General features: G+C 31.9%; 1 protein-coding gene across 6 annotated transcripts in view; it reads right to left on the reverse strand.

The window, feature by feature from the left end:
- Positions 1-22,128, reverse strand: part of LOC148605430 (uncharacterized) — a 50,623-nt gene that overhangs the window by 10,951 nt on the left and 17,544 nt on the right. For 2 of the 6 annotated variants that reach the window (XM_088549310.1, XM_088549309.1), the window contains exons 23-46: positions 21,497-21,606; positions 20,925-21,080; positions 20,363-20,428; positions 19,674-19,853; positions 19,259-19,460; positions 18,246-18,355; positions 17,674-17,829; positions 17,112-17,177; positions 16,506-16,685; positions 16,091-16,292; positions 15,082-15,191; positions 14,510-14,665; positions 13,948-14,013; positions 13,342-13,521; positions 12,926-13,127; positions 11,914-12,023; positions 11,342-11,497; positions 6,535-6,600; positions 5,964-6,137; positions 3,922-4,104; positions 2,962-3,144; positions 2,108-2,290; positions 1,268-1,450; positions 128-310 (exon numbers count right to left, since the gene is read on the reverse strand). In XM_088549310.1, coding sequence (XP_088405436.1) covers positions 128-310; positions 1,268-1,450; positions 2,108-2,290; positions 2,962-3,144; positions 3,922-4,104; positions 5,964-6,137; positions 6,535-6,600; positions 11,342-11,497; positions 11,914-12,023; positions 12,926-13,127; positions 13,342-13,521; positions 13,948-14,013; positions 14,510-14,665; positions 15,082-15,191; positions 16,091-16,292; positions 16,506-16,685; positions 17,112-17,177; positions 17,674-17,829; positions 18,246-18,355; positions 19,259-19,460; positions 19,674-19,853; positions 20,363-20,428; positions 20,925-21,080; positions 21,497-21,606 — 3,563 coding nt within the window. The remainder of the gene's footprint in view (positions 1-127; positions 311-1,267; positions 1,451-2,107; positions 2,291-2,961; positions 3,145-3,921; positions 4,105-5,963; positions 6,138-6,534; positions 6,601-11,341; positions 11,498-11,913; positions 12,024-12,925; positions 13,128-13,341; positions 13,522-13,947; positions 14,014-14,509; positions 14,666-15,081; positions 15,192-16,090; positions 16,293-16,505; positions 16,686-17,111; positions 17,178-17,673; positions 17,830-18,245; positions 18,356-19,258; positions 19,461-19,673; positions 19,854-20,362; positions 20,429-20,924; positions 21,081-21,496; positions 21,607-22,128) is intronic. The other 4 variants (XM_088549312.1, XM_088549313.1, XM_088549314.1 and 1 more) reach the window with 4 other exon arrangements.

Here is a 22,128-nt window from a genome sequence, read left to right on the forward strand (position 1 = left end):
CTCAAAAGGGCTAAATTAAGTTATAATTCTTGCAATTACAAAAAAATAGAAAGTGGATAAACACATATTTTGTTCATTTTTCTTTATATATAATTGAAAACGAAACATCTTGATCTGGAATACATACAGCATACTGGAGCTGAACCATTCCAAGATTTATCTGCTTGACAAGATCTGGTCAAATCACCAGTTGTTAGTTCATACCCCACGTTACAGGTGTACGTTATTGATTCGCCGTAATTGTTGGAAGGATTTGTAGGATCATGTGAGGCATCGGTTACAGCAGTCAATGCTGGACATGACACAATGGCTAAAATAATGTACCGGATAAAGCATGAAAAGCACCACTCATTGAACGGAATGTATACGTGAATAAGTTATGTAAAAAATAAAATACTTGGACTATAATTTACTGTCGTCCATTTTCAGACTGAGAAATGGCTTAATGCAACACACTCGATTCATAGGTAAGAAATTGGATATAACTGTTGTTGATACATGCAAAAGGGCATGGCTAAATTAGCTCAATATATTTTAGAGAGTTGTTTTATAAAGCAGTATGCAATATGTTATCCATGTTATCAATAAATCCAATGTTTCTGTAAATAAACTTATTATTTCTCTATCTATTCATAAGTCTGTTTTGATTTTGGATATAATATCTATCTAAGAAGTAAATGGTACATATTGTATGATGTGATGAAAGTTCGTTTCTCTATTTGTATCATATACCTCATATACGAAAAGAGTACAATTCTAATGATTAGAAAGTTTCTAAATTAGTGGTGAGGGTAAACACGTGTATGTAATAGTATCCATAAAATGGATCCCTGTTTTAGTATGACTGATAGAGGGAACAATTGGTAAAATGCTCAGTTAACACGATCTAGAAATAAAAATACATACAAGGAGTTTTCGACAAGGGAGTAGGTCATTCACCCATGCTAATTTTCTATGAAAATTTTTGTCAATAATATAAAAAAAAGTATAATGCTCTGGCAGGCAATCTAACTGTGATAGATGGTTAGTATTAGAGCAAGCACTGTCAGGAAACAAAATCTGATATTTTATAAATTATTGCACGCGATTATCATTACACTTTTGATTGAGTTCAATGCACAATTATATTTTCGTTTTTGTTTAAAGGAAGACAACGGTTAAAAATACATATTGCGTGTTAAAATTATTGGTACAAAAATAATATTGCGCATTGAATTCATAACACAAATACTAGCAATAATGTCCACTTAATCAATACGACACATACTACAAACTAGAGTTGATCCGCTCCATGTTTTATCAGCTTGACATTTCCGTGCAAAATCTCCGGAAGTTCTTTCATATCCATTGTTACAAGTGTATGTAACTGTTTCATCGTATGTATTTTTTGGCGTTGATGGTACCCGTGACGATTGTGGTACATTTTGCAAAGATGGACATGACACAATAGCTACAACATAAGCAGATAGATTAACATGACACAATGTCTATTATAATCCGTTTGAGTATTATAAATCTTTAAAATATAATTCTTTAAAGTTCATTAATATTTTAGCTTTTTTATTTCAATATTTTTTCTATAGTACATACCAACTCTAGGAAATATTTTCAGAAATTTTATCTCCTCAAACAAAATATATCCCTATTAGGCTACTGTAATATGAATTTCATTTATTTCTTATTCTTTATTATTTGCTTAATTAGTAACCTATCTATGTTTCGTAGCCTGATCACATGGATTTTTGTTTCGATTTCTACTTGTATCAGATATTCAAAAATCTGTTCCAACATTCAAGCAGACAAATAATGATAACAATGTTCAAAATTCAAATTGCATTCAACCTAATGATAATTTCTTAGGTCTTTGGAGCAAAATTCTGCAAATATTTCTCAGAGTCCGTATGCGCTATAGAAAAACAAATAAAGTACAAAAGAATTATTTTGAAACATGATTCTATTAGTGTCGAATATTTGTACAACTCAAAAGGGCTAAATTAAGTTGTAATTCTTGCAATTACAAAAAAAATAGAAAGTGGATAAACACATATTTAGTTCATTTTTTTTTATATATAATTGAAAACGAAACATCTTGATCTGGAATACATACAGCATACTGGAGCTGAACCATTCCAAGATTTATCTGCTTGACAAGATCTGGTCAAATCACCAGTTGTTAGTTCATACCCCACGTTACAGGTGTACGTTATTGATTCGCCGTAATTGTTGGAGGAATTTGTAGGATCACGTGAGGCATCGGTTACAGCAGTCAATGCTGGACATGACACAATGGCTACAATAATGTACCGGATAAAGCATGAAAGACACCACTCATTGAACGGAATGTATACGTGAATAAGTTATGTAAAAAATAAAATACTTGGACTATGATTTACTGTCGTCCATTTTCAGACTGAGAAATGGCTTAATGCAACACACTCGTTTCATAGGTAAGAAATTGGATATAACTGTTGTTGATACATGCAAAAGGGCATGGCTAAATTAGCTCAATATTTTTTAGAAAGTTGTTTTATAAAGCAGTATGCAATATGTTATCTATGTTATCAATAAATCCAATGTTTCTGTAAATAAACTTATTATTTCTCTATCTATTCATAAGTCTGTTTTGATTTTGCATATAATATCTATCTAAGAAGTAAATGGTACATATTGTATGATCTGATGAATGTTCATTTCTCTATTTGTATCATATACCTCATATACGAAAAGAGTACAATTCTAATGATTAGAAAGTTTCTAAATTAGTGGTGAAGGTAAACACGTGTATGTAATAGTATCCATAAAATGGATCCCTGTTCTAGTATGACTGATAGAGGGAACAATTGGTAAAATGCTCAGTTAACACGATCTAGAAATAAAAATACATACAATGAGTTTTAGTTTTGAATATTGAATACAATCATTGTAGTTTTGCATATTTCTAAAATAGTGATCAATACATACAACATACTGGCGCTGTGCCGTTCCAAAATTTATCTGCTTGACAAGTTCTTGAAAGTTCACCAGATGTTAGTTCATACCCAACGTTACAGGTGTACGTTATTAATTCGCCGTAATTGTTAGAGGGGTTTGTAGGATCCTGTGAGGTGTCCGATACAGCACTCAATGCTGAACATGACACAATGGCTAAAATGTACCAGATAGAACATGAAAGACACCACTCACTGAACGAAATATATGTATATATAGAAGGGTCTGAAAAATTCCCAACGATGTTAGAACTGTCAAATTTGCGATGCAAATTTTTGGTCGTTCATTCCGCGGGACTCGAACTCGTACCGCTGTGACATCTAAGGAAATACCGCCTGCACTAAGTCCAGCGCCCTAGACCACTCGGCCAGCTAGGCTTTATAAAAATATAGCTTTCGCTGGCCGGGTCATTCCTCCTCGTAGGATTAATCTAGGGTTGTAACTTAGTACACGATGTATGGTAGTACGGGACAGTTCATCTATGTGTTATTATGTAGGATAGAGGATCAAATTAATGATGCATGTCACAACAAATCAATATTATACAACGTCTCAGAATGTGACGACTCTATTCGTTACACTGCTCCATCGGATCAAATTGATACAGGGAAGATAACGTGAACTTATAGAAGGGTCAAAAAATTTCCAGCGATGTTAGAACTGTCAAATTTGCAAAGCAAATAAAAATATAGCTATCCTACATGATGTTTGCTTCTCTGTTGGAAAAATAAGAAGAATTTCAAAGGATTGATAAATCTTTAAGATCTCTTTATACTAAAACCATTAAATTAGAAAAAAATGATGGGTCAGTGTGCTCGTATTTGTGATATAAGCCTTTGAATATCTGTAGGTAATGTATTGAATGTTTTTTTCCATCAAAACCCCGAATTTCATAAAACCTTGTCAAATGACAAAATCGATAAAAATGCTTACAACACACAGGAGGACTACCACTCCATTGCTTATCCTCCTGACATGTTCTTGACAAATTTCCTGAGAAATATTCGTATCCAACATCACAAGTATATGTTACTGTCTCGTTAAAAGTGCTAGAAGGTGATTTAGGTGTTGTGGTTGAGTTGGCAACATCAACAAGGCTAGAACACGTTATTATAGCTAAAATATGAAGAATATCGTGAGAACTAGTTTAGTCAATCACAAACTCACTTTTTAAAGTCTCTTTACATGAACTGTACATATGTTGAACCTTGTTAAACTAGTCAACTGCATAAAATTCATATCATTGAATCGTAATCATGTGATCATTGTATGCATCAATGGTTTACCTAAGGTTTGTGTAAAAATGACATTTTGTACGTAATATTTTCACTTTCTATCAAACCAGTAAATACACGGATTCGGTTCGTCCTTGTGTTGTAAACTGAATGCTCTCGGGTTATACTCCTGTATATGGTAATACAAACATTTTAGATGGGGTTCCAAATTATTTTATTGGTAATAGTTTATTAATTACTGGTTACTGTGAAAAGTATTATGTTTGATTCTCAATAATTAAGGAACATGATAATGAAGTTAAAACACAAAAGACCAGTTTTCTATGGCAATTTCAAACAAATATCCAAATTTCAAATATTTTTCATGAGTATTTTGTACAATAGGTCATCAATTGCACAAGATCTCAAAAATTGTGGCAGTATCATTTTCACTCCCGGCCAATCAATTCGAAAGATCATGGGTGATTTGTAACTCACTCCGACAAAAAACGCAAACAACGAGAACACTGCCAGTGTTAATTTAATTTAAAAATTCAGTCCCTTTTAACTTTCGTAAAATTTGTGGGGTTTACGGTCTAGGTTCGAGATAGTAGAGTCCACTTTCCTGATGCCTTCGGTAGTAGTGATTATATACAATTCTCGAAATTAAAAAGCCTTATCATAGGATTGTATTTGCTCTTCATTTATAAATTAAAATTATAACTATGATAGAATAGGTTATCATGATAATATGTAACGAATACCAGTAACGGAAAATATTGATAAGAAAATCAAGATAACGAAATAAATATAAAAAAAACTGCATAACGAAATAAATAAAGAGACCTGCATTATCAATCTAAAGCGGTCTAGTGCAACTGCATGTACCTGTGTGCGTAGAAAGTTTAGAAAATATATACATGTACATCTACAATACGAGAAATACAACAAAACGAAAATAATGGGTAGCAAAAATCTACGTGTAACACATAAAGCCATTGTTCCAAACAAATATGTAAAAAGCAAATGGCGTTAAGTTAGTGTGACCATGGATAAATAGATATAATACTTCCATGGTGTGACAAGCAAAATGATTAAATATTGCTAAAGCGGATACTTTAAAATATATGAATCGATGAAAGTCTTATATTTTGAAAAGGACTCAGTGAAGTGCTCGCATTATTGACAGACTAAGAGCGAGTTTGGGAGAGCATGTTATAATGTAATAACTTTTAAAAAGTTCATCTATTTAATGCACATCAGTTGTACAATTGCTCTTAAAACCACTTCTGTGTCATAAACATGGTATTGGATTTTGAAAAAACCACTTAAGTAGCACTCCAACTAAGAATCATGCAAAATGTGATTCATTGGTAAAAAGCCTACATATTTTTATTTTTTTATTTTTGTTCGAATTGCCATAGTAAACAGAAACTAACTGTGTTCTTAGGAGATAAAAATTATATAGAGTGCACTGTAGATTTCAAAATTAAGGGAGATAACTCAGTAACTGACACTCAAATACAATAGAATCTATGGGATTTTCAATGTTGATTATCTACTAACAGCAGGCAAATTTGAATGAATAATTACACATTTCATAGTATAGACCCATAAAACAACTTAATCACAAAAATAAAAACATGTAGCCTCTTTTGGGTGTATCACATTTTTCAGATTTTGCATGATTCTTACAAAGACAGCTACTTAAATACCATAGAGACATATTTTTCAAACAACCACAAAACAACGGAAACTCACAACATGTTGGAGGCTTTCCAATCCATGTTCCATTATTTGAGCATGTCAACTCTGCATTTCCGGAAGTAAATTCATATCCTTCTGTGCAGTTAAATGAAATCGTATCACCTACTGAATTACCGGATGTTGTATTCGTAGAAAGGGGGACAAAATCAATCTTAGGACACTTCACAACTGAAAATGTGCAATTCTCATATATCAATTTAGTAGAAATAAAAAACGCCTTTTTTTTTAAAAATATACCAAATAATATCGGTTCTTTTGAAGTGCAATGTTTGCAAATTGTTTTCTGTGCATCATTATCATAACAAATTACTTTCGTATCCAGCCAAAAAATTGTTTTGTCTTCAAAAGACATTTCATATATAATGAATATTAGTAAAAGAAATTCTGAAAGAATAACAAACTGAATAGCTTCTTAAATCAGCCGATAAGAGTATGATTTTTTATCAATGACAATAATTAGAATGATATAAATAATTAAAATAATTATAAATAATTGATTTATCTGTCGTACACGTTTCAAATATTCGAAAAAAAAAAACATTTATACCAAGCAATGATAACAAACCTGTGTCGCATGTACTTTCAAAAGGTTCACATAAAGTGATACCAGCCGGAAGTTGTTCAGATGTCCCTACAATTTGACAAAGTTTTCTTTGATAATTTTGCTTACAGAGACATGTTGAGGATAAAATATAACAGGATAAAGTCAGAAGGATAACTTTGGAAAAGCGAATCGAGAAAGCAAAGTCAAAGTAATCACGATTGAAACGGTTATCAAATTACATAGCACTCCAGCTAAGAATCACGCAAAATGTGATTCATGGGTGAAAAGCCTACATATTTTTATTTTTGATATTTTGTTTGAATTGCCATAGTAAACAGCCAAGTGATCTAAACAGGAAAAGTATGAGTTTGTGTACAAATCGGTTCTCCTTGATACGCCATAGCAATCAACAAGTCCATGATGACGGTCATAAAACCTTGTAACGATGACTTCAATTTTGTATCAACCCTATTAATTGTAAGAAGTCTAGTTTGGTACAAAATGTCAGCATTGGCAACCTCTGGCATAACATTGGCAACCTCTGGCATAACATTGGCAACCTCTGGCATAACATTTGATTTATGGAATAATCACGAAAACCAAGGTTATAGTGGTAATCAAAAGAATGTAATTCAGGGACAGAGACCAGACATGGAAAACAGACACACACAAAAAAGAACATGAAGTAACAAAAAATCATAAAAATACAAAGTAACAAATGCAAATGATCTACTCGGACTCCACTAAAAACTGGGAGCATGGACCAGGTGCACCGGTAGGGTAAGCGTCCTCTGCTTTTCTAGAAACTCCCGCCGAGTTCCTCATAGAAAGTCAGGTCCGGGGTAGACGAAATAGTAAAGGAAAACTATGACACGTTGAATAAATCAGTTTTCATGGTGCAGATGGATACACCGTGGCCATCCACGAGTTCAAGATGACGACCATAAAACTGTAATGATGACTTCAATCTTGTAGCAACATAACCCTGTTCAAGAAGCATATTTGTTAGAATTCTAGCGCGATACAAAAACAAAAAATCTGCGTAGTTATGGCAAGCTCTAGCATTACGTATAAGTTGTGATATGAAAACGCCATACACAGATGCTGAAGGGATGTTGCCACAGATGAAGGAAAAGTTGACAATTCTGAATCAAAAATTAACACATTTGTCGTAAAGTTTGGTCAATAGTTTTCCTTTAACATCGATTTCCAAGTGTTTGTCAAGATATGATGCTGACTTCACAGTTTCTGTAGTATCCTTTATCTCAAGTTATTTGGGGGTATATTCGTTGTATCAAATCCCTAAATTAGGATTGTTTAAAGATAATACGTCATCATATACAGCGAACACTGAGATTAAAGGATCTAGCTAAACGAAATTCTTTCTTTCGGATCAGATCCGCTATAAAATCAGCCTGATAACAGTGAATGAATAGGTCAGCAAGTAGTGGAGCACAATTTGTTCCCATTGGAATGCCGACCGTTTGTTAATAACGCGTCCACCACACTAGACAAACATGTTGTCGATTAAGATTTCAAGCATTTTGTAAACATCTTCCTCTGTATATTTGGAAGATGATTTGGAATTATTTCTTACAAAGTATGAGGAATCTCTACCAAGAACTTTATATTTGTATCTAGGTGTACCATCTTTTTGGGGAAAACAACAATGTATAATGTTTTTAAGTCGGGATTTTAACTTAGTATGGGGAATAGAAGTATACAGTGTTAGGTTTTAATGTGATTATATTCTGATAATAGTCTTGTACTGATTGTTTCCAAAAGATATTTCGAATTTTTCAGGATCCACATTGAATTAGTACCAGTACGCCAGTAACAAGTGTTGTGGTAGGACTGAAGATCCTCTTTGACAGCTGTTAGTATAGAAATTGAACGTTTTGAAAAGGTTTGGTGGTAAATTTTGCAGATCCAGCTATGAAACGTTGTTTATATGGATTCTTGTGGAGTTAAGGAATCCAGTACATAGACGGTAAATCACAATCATCGTCCTTGGTAGAGAGACCAAAAGAGGATAGCACAGATTTATGGTTTTCCACAATTACTTCTTTGGAGAGTGTGGTAGCACTATAGGTCTTATTACTGCTATTACTTTCTATGTCTACCTCTGATAATAAAATATTGTATGTAAAACGTTTTACAGACAAAAGCAATGTTGTATTGGGATTTGTATGCTGGTACGACAACATGTTTGTCATGTACAGTAGACAATGTTTTTACTACATCGGGGTCTTTGAAAACTGATGTAGCATTGGCACTCATTGACCTACTTAAAACTTTCATTCGTTTTAAAATTAAAGACCTCACGGTCTTAACCAGTCTGGCGGAAAATCAATGTCTTCTTAATCTCGTTTTATACATTTTCTTGCGTAGTACTCCACGACATTCATAAGAACTTTAAAGTTATAATTCCAATGTATGGAGCGTGGTTCACGATAGTTATGTCTTTCAGACAGGATAATACGCAGAGATGGATGATGGTTTAATCTCCCGTAACGACTTGACCGGAAGGACCATATTTAAATGGAGTTTTTTTTTGGCAAGAGCAGTCAGGTAGTTTAGCCTTGAATTCGTCAATCTCGAGGTTCTGCAATTGCCTTTTATAATTGAAAATTTTGGATGCAGTGGGTGAAGTATAGGAATATGAAATAATTTAGTCCTTGAAATATGGGGGAATTTTGTTGGTAACGTTTTTGTGATGGTGTAGGTTAGCCAAATTTATCGCATCTATATCTTTGCTGACAAACAGTAATGAAAGAAATGATCGTTTTTCTTCATCTTGTATTTTCACACAAACTGCTTTAAAGAGTCTGTTGAAACCAATATTCAAAATGATGGTAACAGGCATGTATAATGATGAGTTAGTGTCAGAAATTTAAAAACAAAATGACAAAGAAGTAAAACCCTGTAAGGTCTGAGTATCAGATGTAGCGTTTAGGACTTTATAGGTGTGTAAACCCAAATATATTTTAGATAAATGTGCAGTTTACCTGATTTTTGTAAAGTTCTGACGTCATCAGGTGGTTAATAAATACGCACAAATGTACTTTTATTATATATGCTGAAGAACATGCATATCCTAAATTCCATACATATCAAACAATTAAAGGAACGGATTTTTATAAGAGTGTACACATAGTTAAGACATTTTACTACCCGGATGAAATCTCATCCTGCAGAAATAATTTCACATTAACTTTTTTCCAGGGGATATTATTCGACAATAAAAAATTCCAATACCTATTAAAGTGTTTCCACTGCTTGATGTATACTATTACAACACTCCTTGAGACCTTTAGGTTTCCCGCACGCACGATACCTAAACGCACGCTAAACGTGCGTTTAAACGAACGTTCCTATCTTGCGTTTAAAGGAACAATAAACGAACGCTCCAAGCTTGCATTTATACGCAGGATAAACGAACGCTTCTAGCGTGCGTTTAAACCCATGATAGACAAACACTTCCAGCGCGCGTTTAAACCCACGCTAGACGAACGATGTGAAATAATAGTATTAACAAATAATGACCAAAAAAAAAAAATATTGAATTATTAAAAATTTATGACTTATAATTATCAAATAATATACAAATAATAGTTGAATCAGGAAAATAAACAAAGTATAAAAATAAATGAATGCTTCTATCGTGGGTTTAAACGAACGCCCATAGCGTGCGTTCATCGTGCGTTTAAACAAACGAAAAACGATGTGTAAATTCACGATAAACAAACGCTACAATGGGACACTTAAACGTTTCAAGGAGTGGATTAAGTTATAGTAAAACAGCTACAGGTATTCCTATTGTAATCAGGATATTACTATATACTAATACATATTATCCAGAACATAGTTCACATACGGTGAACATAACTAATACTCTTAATAAAAACTGTGACCTATGTTACAGTTCTTTACGGAAGTAACACCATAAAAGAAATGTGATAAAACATAAAATAGCAGTATTAATAATAAATAAATGAAAAACAAATAACGTCCTCTGTATATTTGGTTGGAATTAAGGCACCCCCCTCCGACAAAAAAAAGGTTCGACAAAAGGTTTAGTGTAATGTTTTGTGATGGACGATAATCCATGATAAAACTTTTTGTTTCATGATATCCTCGAAGTTTTTTACTTTTTTCATATACATGTACATGTAGGCATTTTATTTATAGGATAACATTTAACTATAAAATAATTTCTTGGCTAAAAATAAAACAACACATAAAATAATATCTTGATCACTAATTTAAAAGAATGACTTGGTTAATAATTAATCTTTTAAAATATTCTGGATATTAACTAATACCTAAACAAATATCCTTGATATTAAATAATACCTACAAATATCCCGGAAAAAAAATGACAAATTAAATAGTACAATAAAACAATAATCACCCAACTTTTCTTTTTACCCTATAAAAACCAAGCCCAACTATTTACAAAATGATAGTAATCCTGGAGGAAACCCCTTCAGACACACCGACATCTAATCATGATAAGATTGTGCATATGGAAGCAATTTAACAGCCTTGGAAAACATTTAACTATTATCAAATAATTCAATTATGCAGAGGAAATAATTTCACACATAATCCTATTGAATATTACATTTATATTTAATATACTCTAAAGTTGGCGTATTTCTACCTGTTCGTTGAAGCGTTCTGGCGTCATCAGGTGGGTTATTTGTATCATACTGACAAAATGTACTCTCCAAAATATCTGTAGATATAGTCTATATATATATTCAATATTTGAAAACAAAATTATACTGAATAATGAACAAATTAAGCCGAATATGATGTTTACCTGATCTTTGTAGAGTTCTGACGTCATCAGGTGGGTTATTTGTATCATACTGACAAAATGTACTCTCTAAAGTATCTGTAGATGTAGTCACTTCCCCATCTCGATATGACGAGACTCTCTCAGATGGAGAAACACCCATTGATGATGGTGACAGGTCTGAAATGAATAAATATTAAAATAAATTAATGATCCAGCTAATAAATCAGTATTATAAACAATCTCAAACAAATTTCATCATTTCGAAATAAATAAAGACATCGGATACATACTCACAGTAGAAGATAATTTCTCGATTTTGTTATTATATTGGTATTACAAAGTGAGCCGATATAGTCTATATTCTACAATGTCTGCCCATGAACGGTATTTTGCTCTCCAAGAATGTTCAGTCATTAAGCAAAGCAAGCGTCAAGACATACAGTGAAGATGAATCGATTGTTCTTTTCTCAATGCGAATATGAAATCTAAATAGAGTCCATTTGTCAGTTATTTCAATCATTAACATTAGTTTCAGTAAGTATGATGTGTTTATCATTTACCTATAGCACATAATAACATTGTTTTACACTTACCGTTAAGTAAAAAGAAATAAAATAAATCATCGGACACTTTAGTCATCTTCATGCAAAGATATATACGACGATTCTGAGAGGTAGCTACATCATAATATTGTCCATCACTTCTACAAAAGAAACAAAAATGTGTATCACAAACCATATAATTGAGTATGTTACTCTGTGGAAAGAAGTCAAAGTGAATAAAAAAAAAACAGATACACTATACTGAACATAGTGGTCGTACAAATGAGGAAAACTGTTTCCTGTCAAGAAAGTGATATATCGTTTATATAGGATAATATATCCTGAGGTGAGAGATATTTTGCAGATATAAGATAACTTATTCTGAATAGGACGATATATTGCAGATATTCATACATATACCGACTGCAGTATAGTGCCGTATACTAGATTACCACAAGATGGAAAAATATCGGTTCAGACGAAGTAGAGCAACACATTAAAAAAATGATTTACTTTTTTAGTCTGTAAGAATTGGAATCTAACCTTCATTTTTTTTTCTCAATTTCACTTTAAGTATGTGTTGAGGATCAAATCTGGAGAAATCATGAGAATTTCTAGAACACTAGAAAAAATATTAGTGCATTTCGAATGGATATTTACCCTTATCCTACCTGTGGACATTTTTAATGCTGCCATACTTTGATGAACCACAGGTTACTCGTTTGTTCGTGAAAAGGCAGTAAAGATGTTTAGAAAATTTGAAGTTAAGGTAATCAACAAGTAATAGATGATAATTAAAACTATTTTCAACAAGTAAAAATGAAGAAGATTATATGTATTAAGAAATGGAAAAGAAATTAAGTCAACTTGATTCGAGTATGAACAAAAGAATATAATTCAAGCATAACGACTAGACTGAAAAAATGTACACATACAACAAAGAACATAAATTAACCAAAACATGTACAAAAAAAAAACAAAAGTAAATGAGCAATCCTAACTCTGCTAAACACTGGGAGTATGAGGTGCATAGGTATGGTTCAAAGGTTGAGAGTATAACTACCTTAACAGTAGAATGCTTTTGTCAGACGAAAGGGGTTGGTCAACAACACATGTATAATCTGAATAATCTGATCCTTGTACCATCAATTGGAACGACGTTAGTGTCGTCGTACCAAAATGTACTGTCCTATCATTTTCTCCAGGACGTTTGTATGTCCATGCTGAATTCCGTAATGCTGTTGGTATTTCACAAATTGTTCTACCTATTAACATCAAATTATTTAATACATATATATTGATAAAGGCAGTCACTACTATGATCATTAATGAGTCAAAAAAGGTAATGTTTTAATTCTTTTTCATACCATATAAAGTAATGTAAAGTTTGTTTGTTTGCTTATTTGAAATTACGCAATAGATTTGGGATAAATATTTAAATTATCAAAGAACATTTACATTATCCTTTTCAAAGCTTACTACACAATGGAGGTGTTCCCATCCATGTCCCATTATTTGTGCATGTCAACTGCGTATCTCCTGAGGTCACTCTAAACCCAGTTGAGCAGTTGAAGGAAATTGTATCACCAGCTGAATTACCGGTTGTTGTGTTCGTAGAAAATCGGACAATATCAATATCAGGACATTGTGCAACTGAAACTATAAATATAGTATATCAATGCAATGAAAATACATGTGAAAACAACAGTTTCCTGATAGTCTTTCCTCGTGAATTTTCTTCTTTTCATTTCATGCAACGTTATTTGTGAAATGTCCTTCATGGAATTAAGCTTTAATCATTGAAACAGTATCATTTAGAGCAAATTTTGCCAATTCAAGTTCAATGTTTATATCCATAGACTATTTTTTAATGTACAACCTTCTTCTTTAGACAAAATTGAAATCAGCAAACAGCATTCAAATGCAAACCAAAATATGCAACTTTGGAAGAAACAAATTCAGAGACTTATGTTTTTACCTCATCGGCTGAGAAAGAAATTTGTTAATGATAATAATCATGATAATAATATTCATTTGTTTACTTCACAACTTTAAAAACAAGTCAAACAAATAAAAATCACAAACCTGAGTCACATGTGTTTTCAAAAGGCTGACATAATGTGATACCAGCCGGAAGTGGTTCCGATGTTCCTACAAAATGATAAAGGTTATCTTTGAATAATTATAATTTCTGATTGAAAAGGCTTTCTGATTTGACAAAACAAATTTGTCCATCATCTGAAAAACCAAATATTGTAATATGATTGACGTCATCAACCTTTTAGAATGATTTACTCGTTGACTTTCGATACTAGAATTAAATTATAAGGAATGACAGTTATAAATTATTCGGTCTATGATAAAATAATCTCAATCACGTGTTGTTTTTGCAAGATTTCATAAATTAAAAGGCCTTAAGGGTCTGGGTGTTTAGTTAATATGTATAATGCTCACATAATTGAAACTTTGAACAGCAAGTAGCAATATTCACATAATGAAAACAGGAAGTTGTCTGTGCAATTAGGAATATTTGAAAACAAACTTATACTGAGTTTTATAACATAACTTTTATGTCAAAATCTGTCAGTTCTTGGTTTAAAAAACACATGTATCAGAGTAAACAAATTAAGCCAAATATGATGTTTACCTGATCTTTGTAGAGTTCTGACGTCACCAGGTGGGTTATTTGTATCATACTGACAAAATGTACTCTCTAAAGTATCTGTAGATGTAGTCACTTCCCCATCTCGATATGACGAGACTCTCTCAGATGGAGAAACACCCATTGATGATGGTGACAGGTCTGAAATGAATAAATATTAAAATAAATTAATGATCCAGCTAATAAATCAGTATCATAAACAATCTCAAACAAATTTCATCATTTCGAAATAAATAAAGAAATCAGATACATATTTAAAGTAGAATATAATTTCTCGATTTTGTTATTATATTGGTATCACAAAGTGAGCCGATACAGTCTATATTCTACAATGTCTGCCCATGAACGGTATTTTGCTCTCCAAGAATGTTCAGTCATTAAGCAAAGCAAGCGTCAAGACATACAGTGAAGATGAATCGATTGTTCTTTTCTCAATGCGAATATGAAATCTAAATAGAGTCCATTTGTCAGTTATTTCAATCATTAACATTAGTTTCAGTAAGTATGATGTGTTTATCATTTACCTATAGCACATAATAACATTGTTTTACACTTACCGTTAAGTAAAAAGAAATAAAATAAATCATCGGACACTTTAGTCATCTTCATGCAAAGATATATACGACGATTCTGAGAGGTAGCTACATCATAATATTGTCCATCACTTCTACAAAAGAAATAAAAATGTGTATCACAAATCATATAATTGAGTATGTTACTCTGTGGAAAGAAGTCAAAGTGAATAAAAAAAAACCAGATACACTATACTGAACATAGTGGTCGTACAAATGAGGAAAACTGTTTCCTGTCAAGAAAGTGATATATCGTTTATATAGGATAATATATCCTGAGGTGAGAGGTATTTTGCAGATATAAGATAACTTATTCTGAATAGGACGATATATTGCAGATATTCATACATATACCGACTGCAGTATAGTGCCGTATACTAGATTACCACAAGATGGAAGTATATCGCTTCAGACGAAGTAGAGGAACACATTAAAAAATGATGTACTTTTTTAGTCTGTAAGAATTGGAATCTAACCTTTATTTTTTTATTCTCTATTTCACTTTATGTATGTTTTGAGGATCAAATCTGGAGAAATCATGAGAATTTCTAGAACATTAGAAAAAATATTAGTGCATTTCGAATGGATATTTACCCTTATCCTACCTGTGGACATTTTTAATGCTGCCATACTTTGATGAACCACAGGTTACTCGTTTGTTCGTGAAAAGGCAGTAAAGATGTTTAGAAAATTTGAAGTTAAGGTAATCAACAAGTAATAGATGATAATTAAAACTATTTTCAACAAGTAAAAATGAAGAAGATTTTATGTATTAAGAAATGGAAAAGAAATTAAGTCAACTTGATTCGAGTATGAACAAAAGAATATAATTCAAGCATAACGACTAGACTGAGAAAATGTACATATGCAACAAAGAACATAAATTAACCAAAACATGTACAAAAAAACAAAAGTGAATGAGCAATCCTAACTCTGCTAAACACTGGGAGTATGAAGTGCATAGGTATGGTTCAAAGGTTGAGAGTATAACTACCTTAACAGTAGAATGCTTTTGTCAGACGAAAGGGGTTGGTCAACAACACATGTATAATCTGAATAATCTGATCCTTGTACCATCAATTGGAACGACGTTAGTGTCGTCGTACCAAAATGTACTGTCCTATCATTTTCTCCAGGACGTTTGTATGTCCATGCTGAATTCCGTAATTCTGTTGGTATTTCACAAATTGTTCTACCTATTAACATCAAATTATTTAATACATATATATTGATAAAGGCAGTCACTACTATGATCATTAATGAGTCAAAAAAGTAAGATTTTAATTCTTTTTCATACCATATAATGTAATGTAAAGTTTGTTTGTTTGCTTATTTGAAATTACGCAATAGATTTGGGATAAATATTTAAATTATCAAAGAACATTTACATTATCCTTTTCAAAGCTTACTACACAATGGAGGTGTTCCCATCCATGTCCCATTATTTGTGCATGTCAACTGCGTATCTCCTGAGGTCACTTTAAACCCAGTTGAGCAGTTGAAGGAAATTGTATCACCAGCTGAATTACCGGTTGTTGTGTTCGTAGAAAATCGGACAATATCAATATCAGGACATTGTGCAACTGAAACTATAAATATAGTATATCAATGCAATGAAAATACATGTGAAAACAACAGTTTCCTGATGGTCTTTCCTCGTGAATTTTCTTCTTTTCATTTCATGCAACGTTATTTGTGAAATGTCCTTCATGGAATTAAGCTTTAATCATTGAAACAGTATCATTTAGAGCAAAATTTGCCAATTCAAGTTCAATGTTTATATCCGTAGGCTAATTTTTAATGTACAACCTTCTTCTTTAGACAAAATTGAAATCAGCAAACAGCATTTAAATGCAAACGAAAATATGGAAATTTGGAAGAAACAAAATCAGAGACTTATGTTTTTACCTCATCGGCTGAGAAAGAAATTTGTTAATGATAATAATCATGATAATAATATTCATTTGTTTACTTCACAACTTTAAAAACAAGTCAAACAAATAAAAATCACAAACCTGAGTCACATGTGTTTTCAAAAGGCTGACATAATGTGATACCAGCCGGAAGTGGTTCCGATGTTCCTACAAAATGATAAAGGTTATCTTTGAATAATTATAATTTCTGATTTAAAACGCTTTCTGATTGGACAAAACAAATTTGTCCATCATCTGAAAAACCAAATATTGTAATATGATTGACGTCATCAACCTTTTAGAATGATTTACTCGTTGACTTTCGATACTAGAATTAAATTATAAGGAATGACAGTTATAAATTATTCGGTCTATGATAAAATAATCTCAATCACGTGTTGTTTTTGCAAGATTTCATAAATTAAAAGGCCTTAAGGGTCTGGGTGTTTAGTTAATATGTATAATGCTCACATAATTGAAACTTTGAACAGCAAGTAGCAATATTCACATAATGAAAACAGGAAGTTGTCTGTGCAATTAGGAATATTTGAAAACAAACTTATACTGAATTTTATAACATAACTCTTATGTCAAAATCTGTCAGTTCTTGGTTTAAAAAACACATGTATCAGAGTAAACAAATTAAGCCGAATATGATGTTTACCTGATCTTTGTAGAGTTCTGACGTCACCAGGTGGGTTATTTGTATCATACTGACAAAATGTACTCTCTAAAGTATCTGTAGATGTAGTCACTTCCCCATCTCGATATGACGAGACTCTCTCAGATGGAGAAACACCCATTGATGATGGTGACAGGTCTGAAATGAATAAATATTAAAATAAATTAATGATCCAGCTAATAAATCAGTATCATAAACAATCTCAAACAAATTTCATCATTTCGAAATAAATAAAGAAATCAGATACATATTTAAAGTAGAATATAATTTCTCGATTTTGTTATTATATTGGTATCACAAAGTGAGCCGATACAGTCTATATTCTACAATGTCTGCCCATGAACGGTATTTTGCTCTCCAAGAATGTTCAGTCATTAAGCAAAGCAAGCGTCAAGACATACAGTGAAGATGAATCGATTGTTCTTTTCTCAATGCGAATATGAAATCTAAATAGAGTCCATTTGTCAGTTATTTCAATCATTAACATTAGTTTCAGTAAGTATGATGTGTTTATCATTTACCTATAGCACATAATAACATTGTTTTACACTTACCGTTAAGTAAAAAGAAATAAAATAAATCATCGGACACTTTAGTCATCTTCATGCAAAGATATATACGACGATTCTGAGAGGTAGCTACATCATAATATTGTCCATCACTTCTACAAAAGAAATAAAAATGTGTATCACAAATCATATAATTGAGTATGTTACTCTGTGGAAAGAAGTCAAAGTGAATAAAAAAAAACCAGATACACTATACTGAACATAGTGGTCGTACAAATGAGGAAAACTGTTTCCTGTCAAGAAAGTGATATATCGTTTATATAGGATAATATATCCTGAGGTGAGAGGTATTTTGCAGATATAAGATAACTTATTCTGAATAGGACGATATATTGCAGATATTCATACATATACCGACTGCAGTATAGTGCCGTATACTAGATTACCACAAGATGGAAGTATATCGCTTCAGACGAAGTAGAGGAACACATTAAAAAAAATGATTTAGTTTTGTAGTCTGTAAGAATTGGAATCTAACCTTCATTTTTTTATTCTCTATTTCACTTTAAGTATGTGTTGAGGATCAAATCTGGAGAAATCATGAGAATTTCTAGAACACTAGAAAAAATATTAGTGCATTTCGAATGGATATTTACCCTTATCCTACCTGTGGACATTTTTAATGCTGCCATACTTTGATGAACCACAGGTTACTCGTTTGTTCGTGAAAAGGCAGTAAAGATGTTTAGAAAATTTGAAGTTAAGGTAATCAACAAGTAATAGATGATAATTAAAACTATTTTCAACAAGTAAAAATGAAGAAGATTTTATGTATTAAGAAATGGAAAAGAAATTAAGTCAACTTGATTCGAGTATGAACAAAAGAATATAATTCAAGCATAACGACTAGACTGAGAAAATGTACACATACAACAAAGAACATAAATTAACCAAAACATGTACAAAAAAAAACAAAAGTAAATGAGCAATCCTAACTCTGCTAAACACTGGGAGTATGAGGTGCATAGGTATGGTTCAAAGGTTGAGAGTATAACTACCTTAACAGTAGAATGCTTTTGTCAGACGAAAGGGGTTGGTCAACAACACATGTATAATCTGAATAATCTGATCCTTGTACCATCAATTGGAACGACGTTAGTGTCGTCGTACCAAAATGTACTGTCCTATCATTTTCTCCAGGACGTTTGTATGTCCATGCTGAATTCCGTAATTCTGTTGGTATTTCACAAATTGTTCTACCTATTAACATCAAATTATTTAATACATACATAATGATAAAGGCAGTCACTACTATGATCATTAATGAGTCAAAAAAGTAAGATTTTAATTCTTTTTCATACCATATAATGTAATGTAAAAATTTTTTGTTTGCTTATTTGAAATTACGCAATAGATTTGGGATAAATATTTAAATTTTCAAAGAACATTTACATTATCCTTTTCAAAGCTTACTACACAATGGAGGTGTTCCCATCCATGTCCCATTATTTGTGCATGTCAACTGCGTATCTCCTGAGGTCACTCTAAACCCAGTTGAGCAGTTGAAGGAAATTGTATCACCAGCTGAATTACCGGTTGTTGTGTTCGTAGAAAATCGGACAATATCAATATCAGGACATTGTGCAACTGAAACTATAAATATAGTATATCAATGCAATGAAAATACATGTGAAAACAACAGTTTCCTGATAGTCTTTCCTCGTGAATTTTCTTCTTTTCATTTCATGCAACGTTATTTGTGAAATGTCCTTCATGGAATTAAGCTTTAATCATTGAAACAGTATCATTTAGAGCAAATTTTCATTTCATGCAACGTTATTTGTGAAATGTCCTTCATGGAATTAAGCTTTAATCATTGAAACAGTATCATTTAGAGCAAATTTTGCCAATTCAAGTTCAATGTTTATATCCATAGACTAATTTTTAATGTACAACCTTCTTCTTTATACAAAATTGAAATCAGCAAACAGCATTCAAATGCAAACCAAAATATGCAACTTTGGAAGAAACAAATTCAGAGACTTATGTTTTTACCTCATCGGCTGAGAAAGAAATTTGTTAATGATAATAATCATGATAATAATATTCATTTGTTTACTTCACAACTTTAAAAACAAGTCAAACAAATAAAAATCACAAACCTGAGTCACATGTGTTTTCAAAAGGCTGACATAATGTGATACCAGCCGGAAGTGGTTCCGATGTTCCTACAAAATGATAAAGGTTATCTTTGAATAATTATAATTTCTGATTTAAAACGCTTTCTGATTGGACAAAACAAATTTGTCCATCATCTGAAAAACCAAATATTGTAATATGATTGACGTCATCAACCTTTTAGAATGATTTACTCGTTGACTTTCGATACTAGAATTAAATTATAAGGAATGACAGTTATAAATTATTCGGTCTATGATAAAATAATCTCAATCACGTGTTGTTTTTGCAAGATTTCATAAATTAAAAGGCCTTAAGGGTCTGGGTGTTTAGTTAATATGTATAATGCTCACATAATTGAAACTTTGAACAGCAAGTAGCAATATTCACATAATGAAAACAGGAAGTTGTCTGTGCAATTAGGAATATTTGAAAACAAACTTATACTGAATTTTATAACATAACTCTTATGTCAAAATCTGTCAGTTCTTGGTTTAAAAAACACATGTATCAGAGTAAACAAATTAAGCCGAATATGATGTTTACCTGATCTTTGTAGAGTTCTGACGTCACCAGGTGGGTTATTTGTATCATACTGACAAAATGTACTCTCTAAAGTATCTGTAGATGTAGTCACTTCCCCATCTCGATATGACGAGACTCTCTCAGATGGAGAAACACCCATTGATGATGGTGACAGGTCTGAAATGAATAAATATTAAAATAAATTAATGATCCAGCTAATAAATCAGTATCATAAACAATCTCAAACAAATTTCATCATTTCGAAATAAATAAAGAAATCAGATACATATTTAAAGTAGAATATAATTTCTCGATTTTGTTATTATATTGGTATCACAAAGTGAGCCGATACAGTCTATATTCTACAATGTCTGCCCATGAACGGTATTTTGCTCTCCAAGAATGTTCAGTCATTAAGCAAAGCAAGCGTCAAGACATACAGTGAAAATGAATCGATTGTTCTTTTCTCAATGCGAATATGAAATCTAAATAGAGTCCATTTGTCAGTTATTTCAATCATTAACATTAGTTTCAGTAAGTATGATGTGTTTATCATTTACCTATAGCACATAATAACATTGTTTTACACTTACCGTTAAGTAAAAAGAAATAAAATAAATCATCGGACACTTTAGTCATCTTCATGCAAAGATATATACGACGATTCTGAGAGGTAGCTACATCATAATATTGTCCATCACTTCTACAAAAGAAATAAAAATGTGTATCACAAATCATATAATTGAGTATGTTACTCTGTGGAAAGAAGTCAAAGTGAATAAAAAAAACCAGATACACTATACTGAACATAGTGGTCGTACAAATGAGGAAAACTGTTTCCTGTCAAGAAAGTGATATATCGTTTATATAGGATAATATATCCTGAGGTGAGAGGTATTTTGCAGATATAAGATAACTTATTCTGAATAGGACGATATATTGCAGATATTCATACATATACCGACTGCAGTATAGTGCCGTATACTAGATTACCACAAGATGGAAGTATATCGCTTCAGACGAAGTAGAGGAACACATTAAAAAAAATGATTTAGTTTTGTAGTCTGTAAGAATTGGAATCTAACCTTCATTTTTTTATTCTCTATTTCACTTTAAGTATGTGTTGAGGATCAAATCTGGAGAAATCATGAGAATTTCTAGAACACTAGAAAAAATATTAGTGCATTTCGAATGGATATTTACCCTTATCCTACCTGTGGACATT

The sequence above is a fragment of the Perna viridis genome, chromosome 10, assembly GCF_037379345.1.
Source record: "Perna viridis isolate PV_CMFRI_1.1 ecotype Kerala chromosome 10, ASM3737934v1, whole genome shotgun sequence".
NCBI classification, from domain to species: domain Eukaryota; kingdom Metazoa; phylum Mollusca; class Bivalvia; order Mytilida; family Mytilidae; genus Perna; species Perna viridis.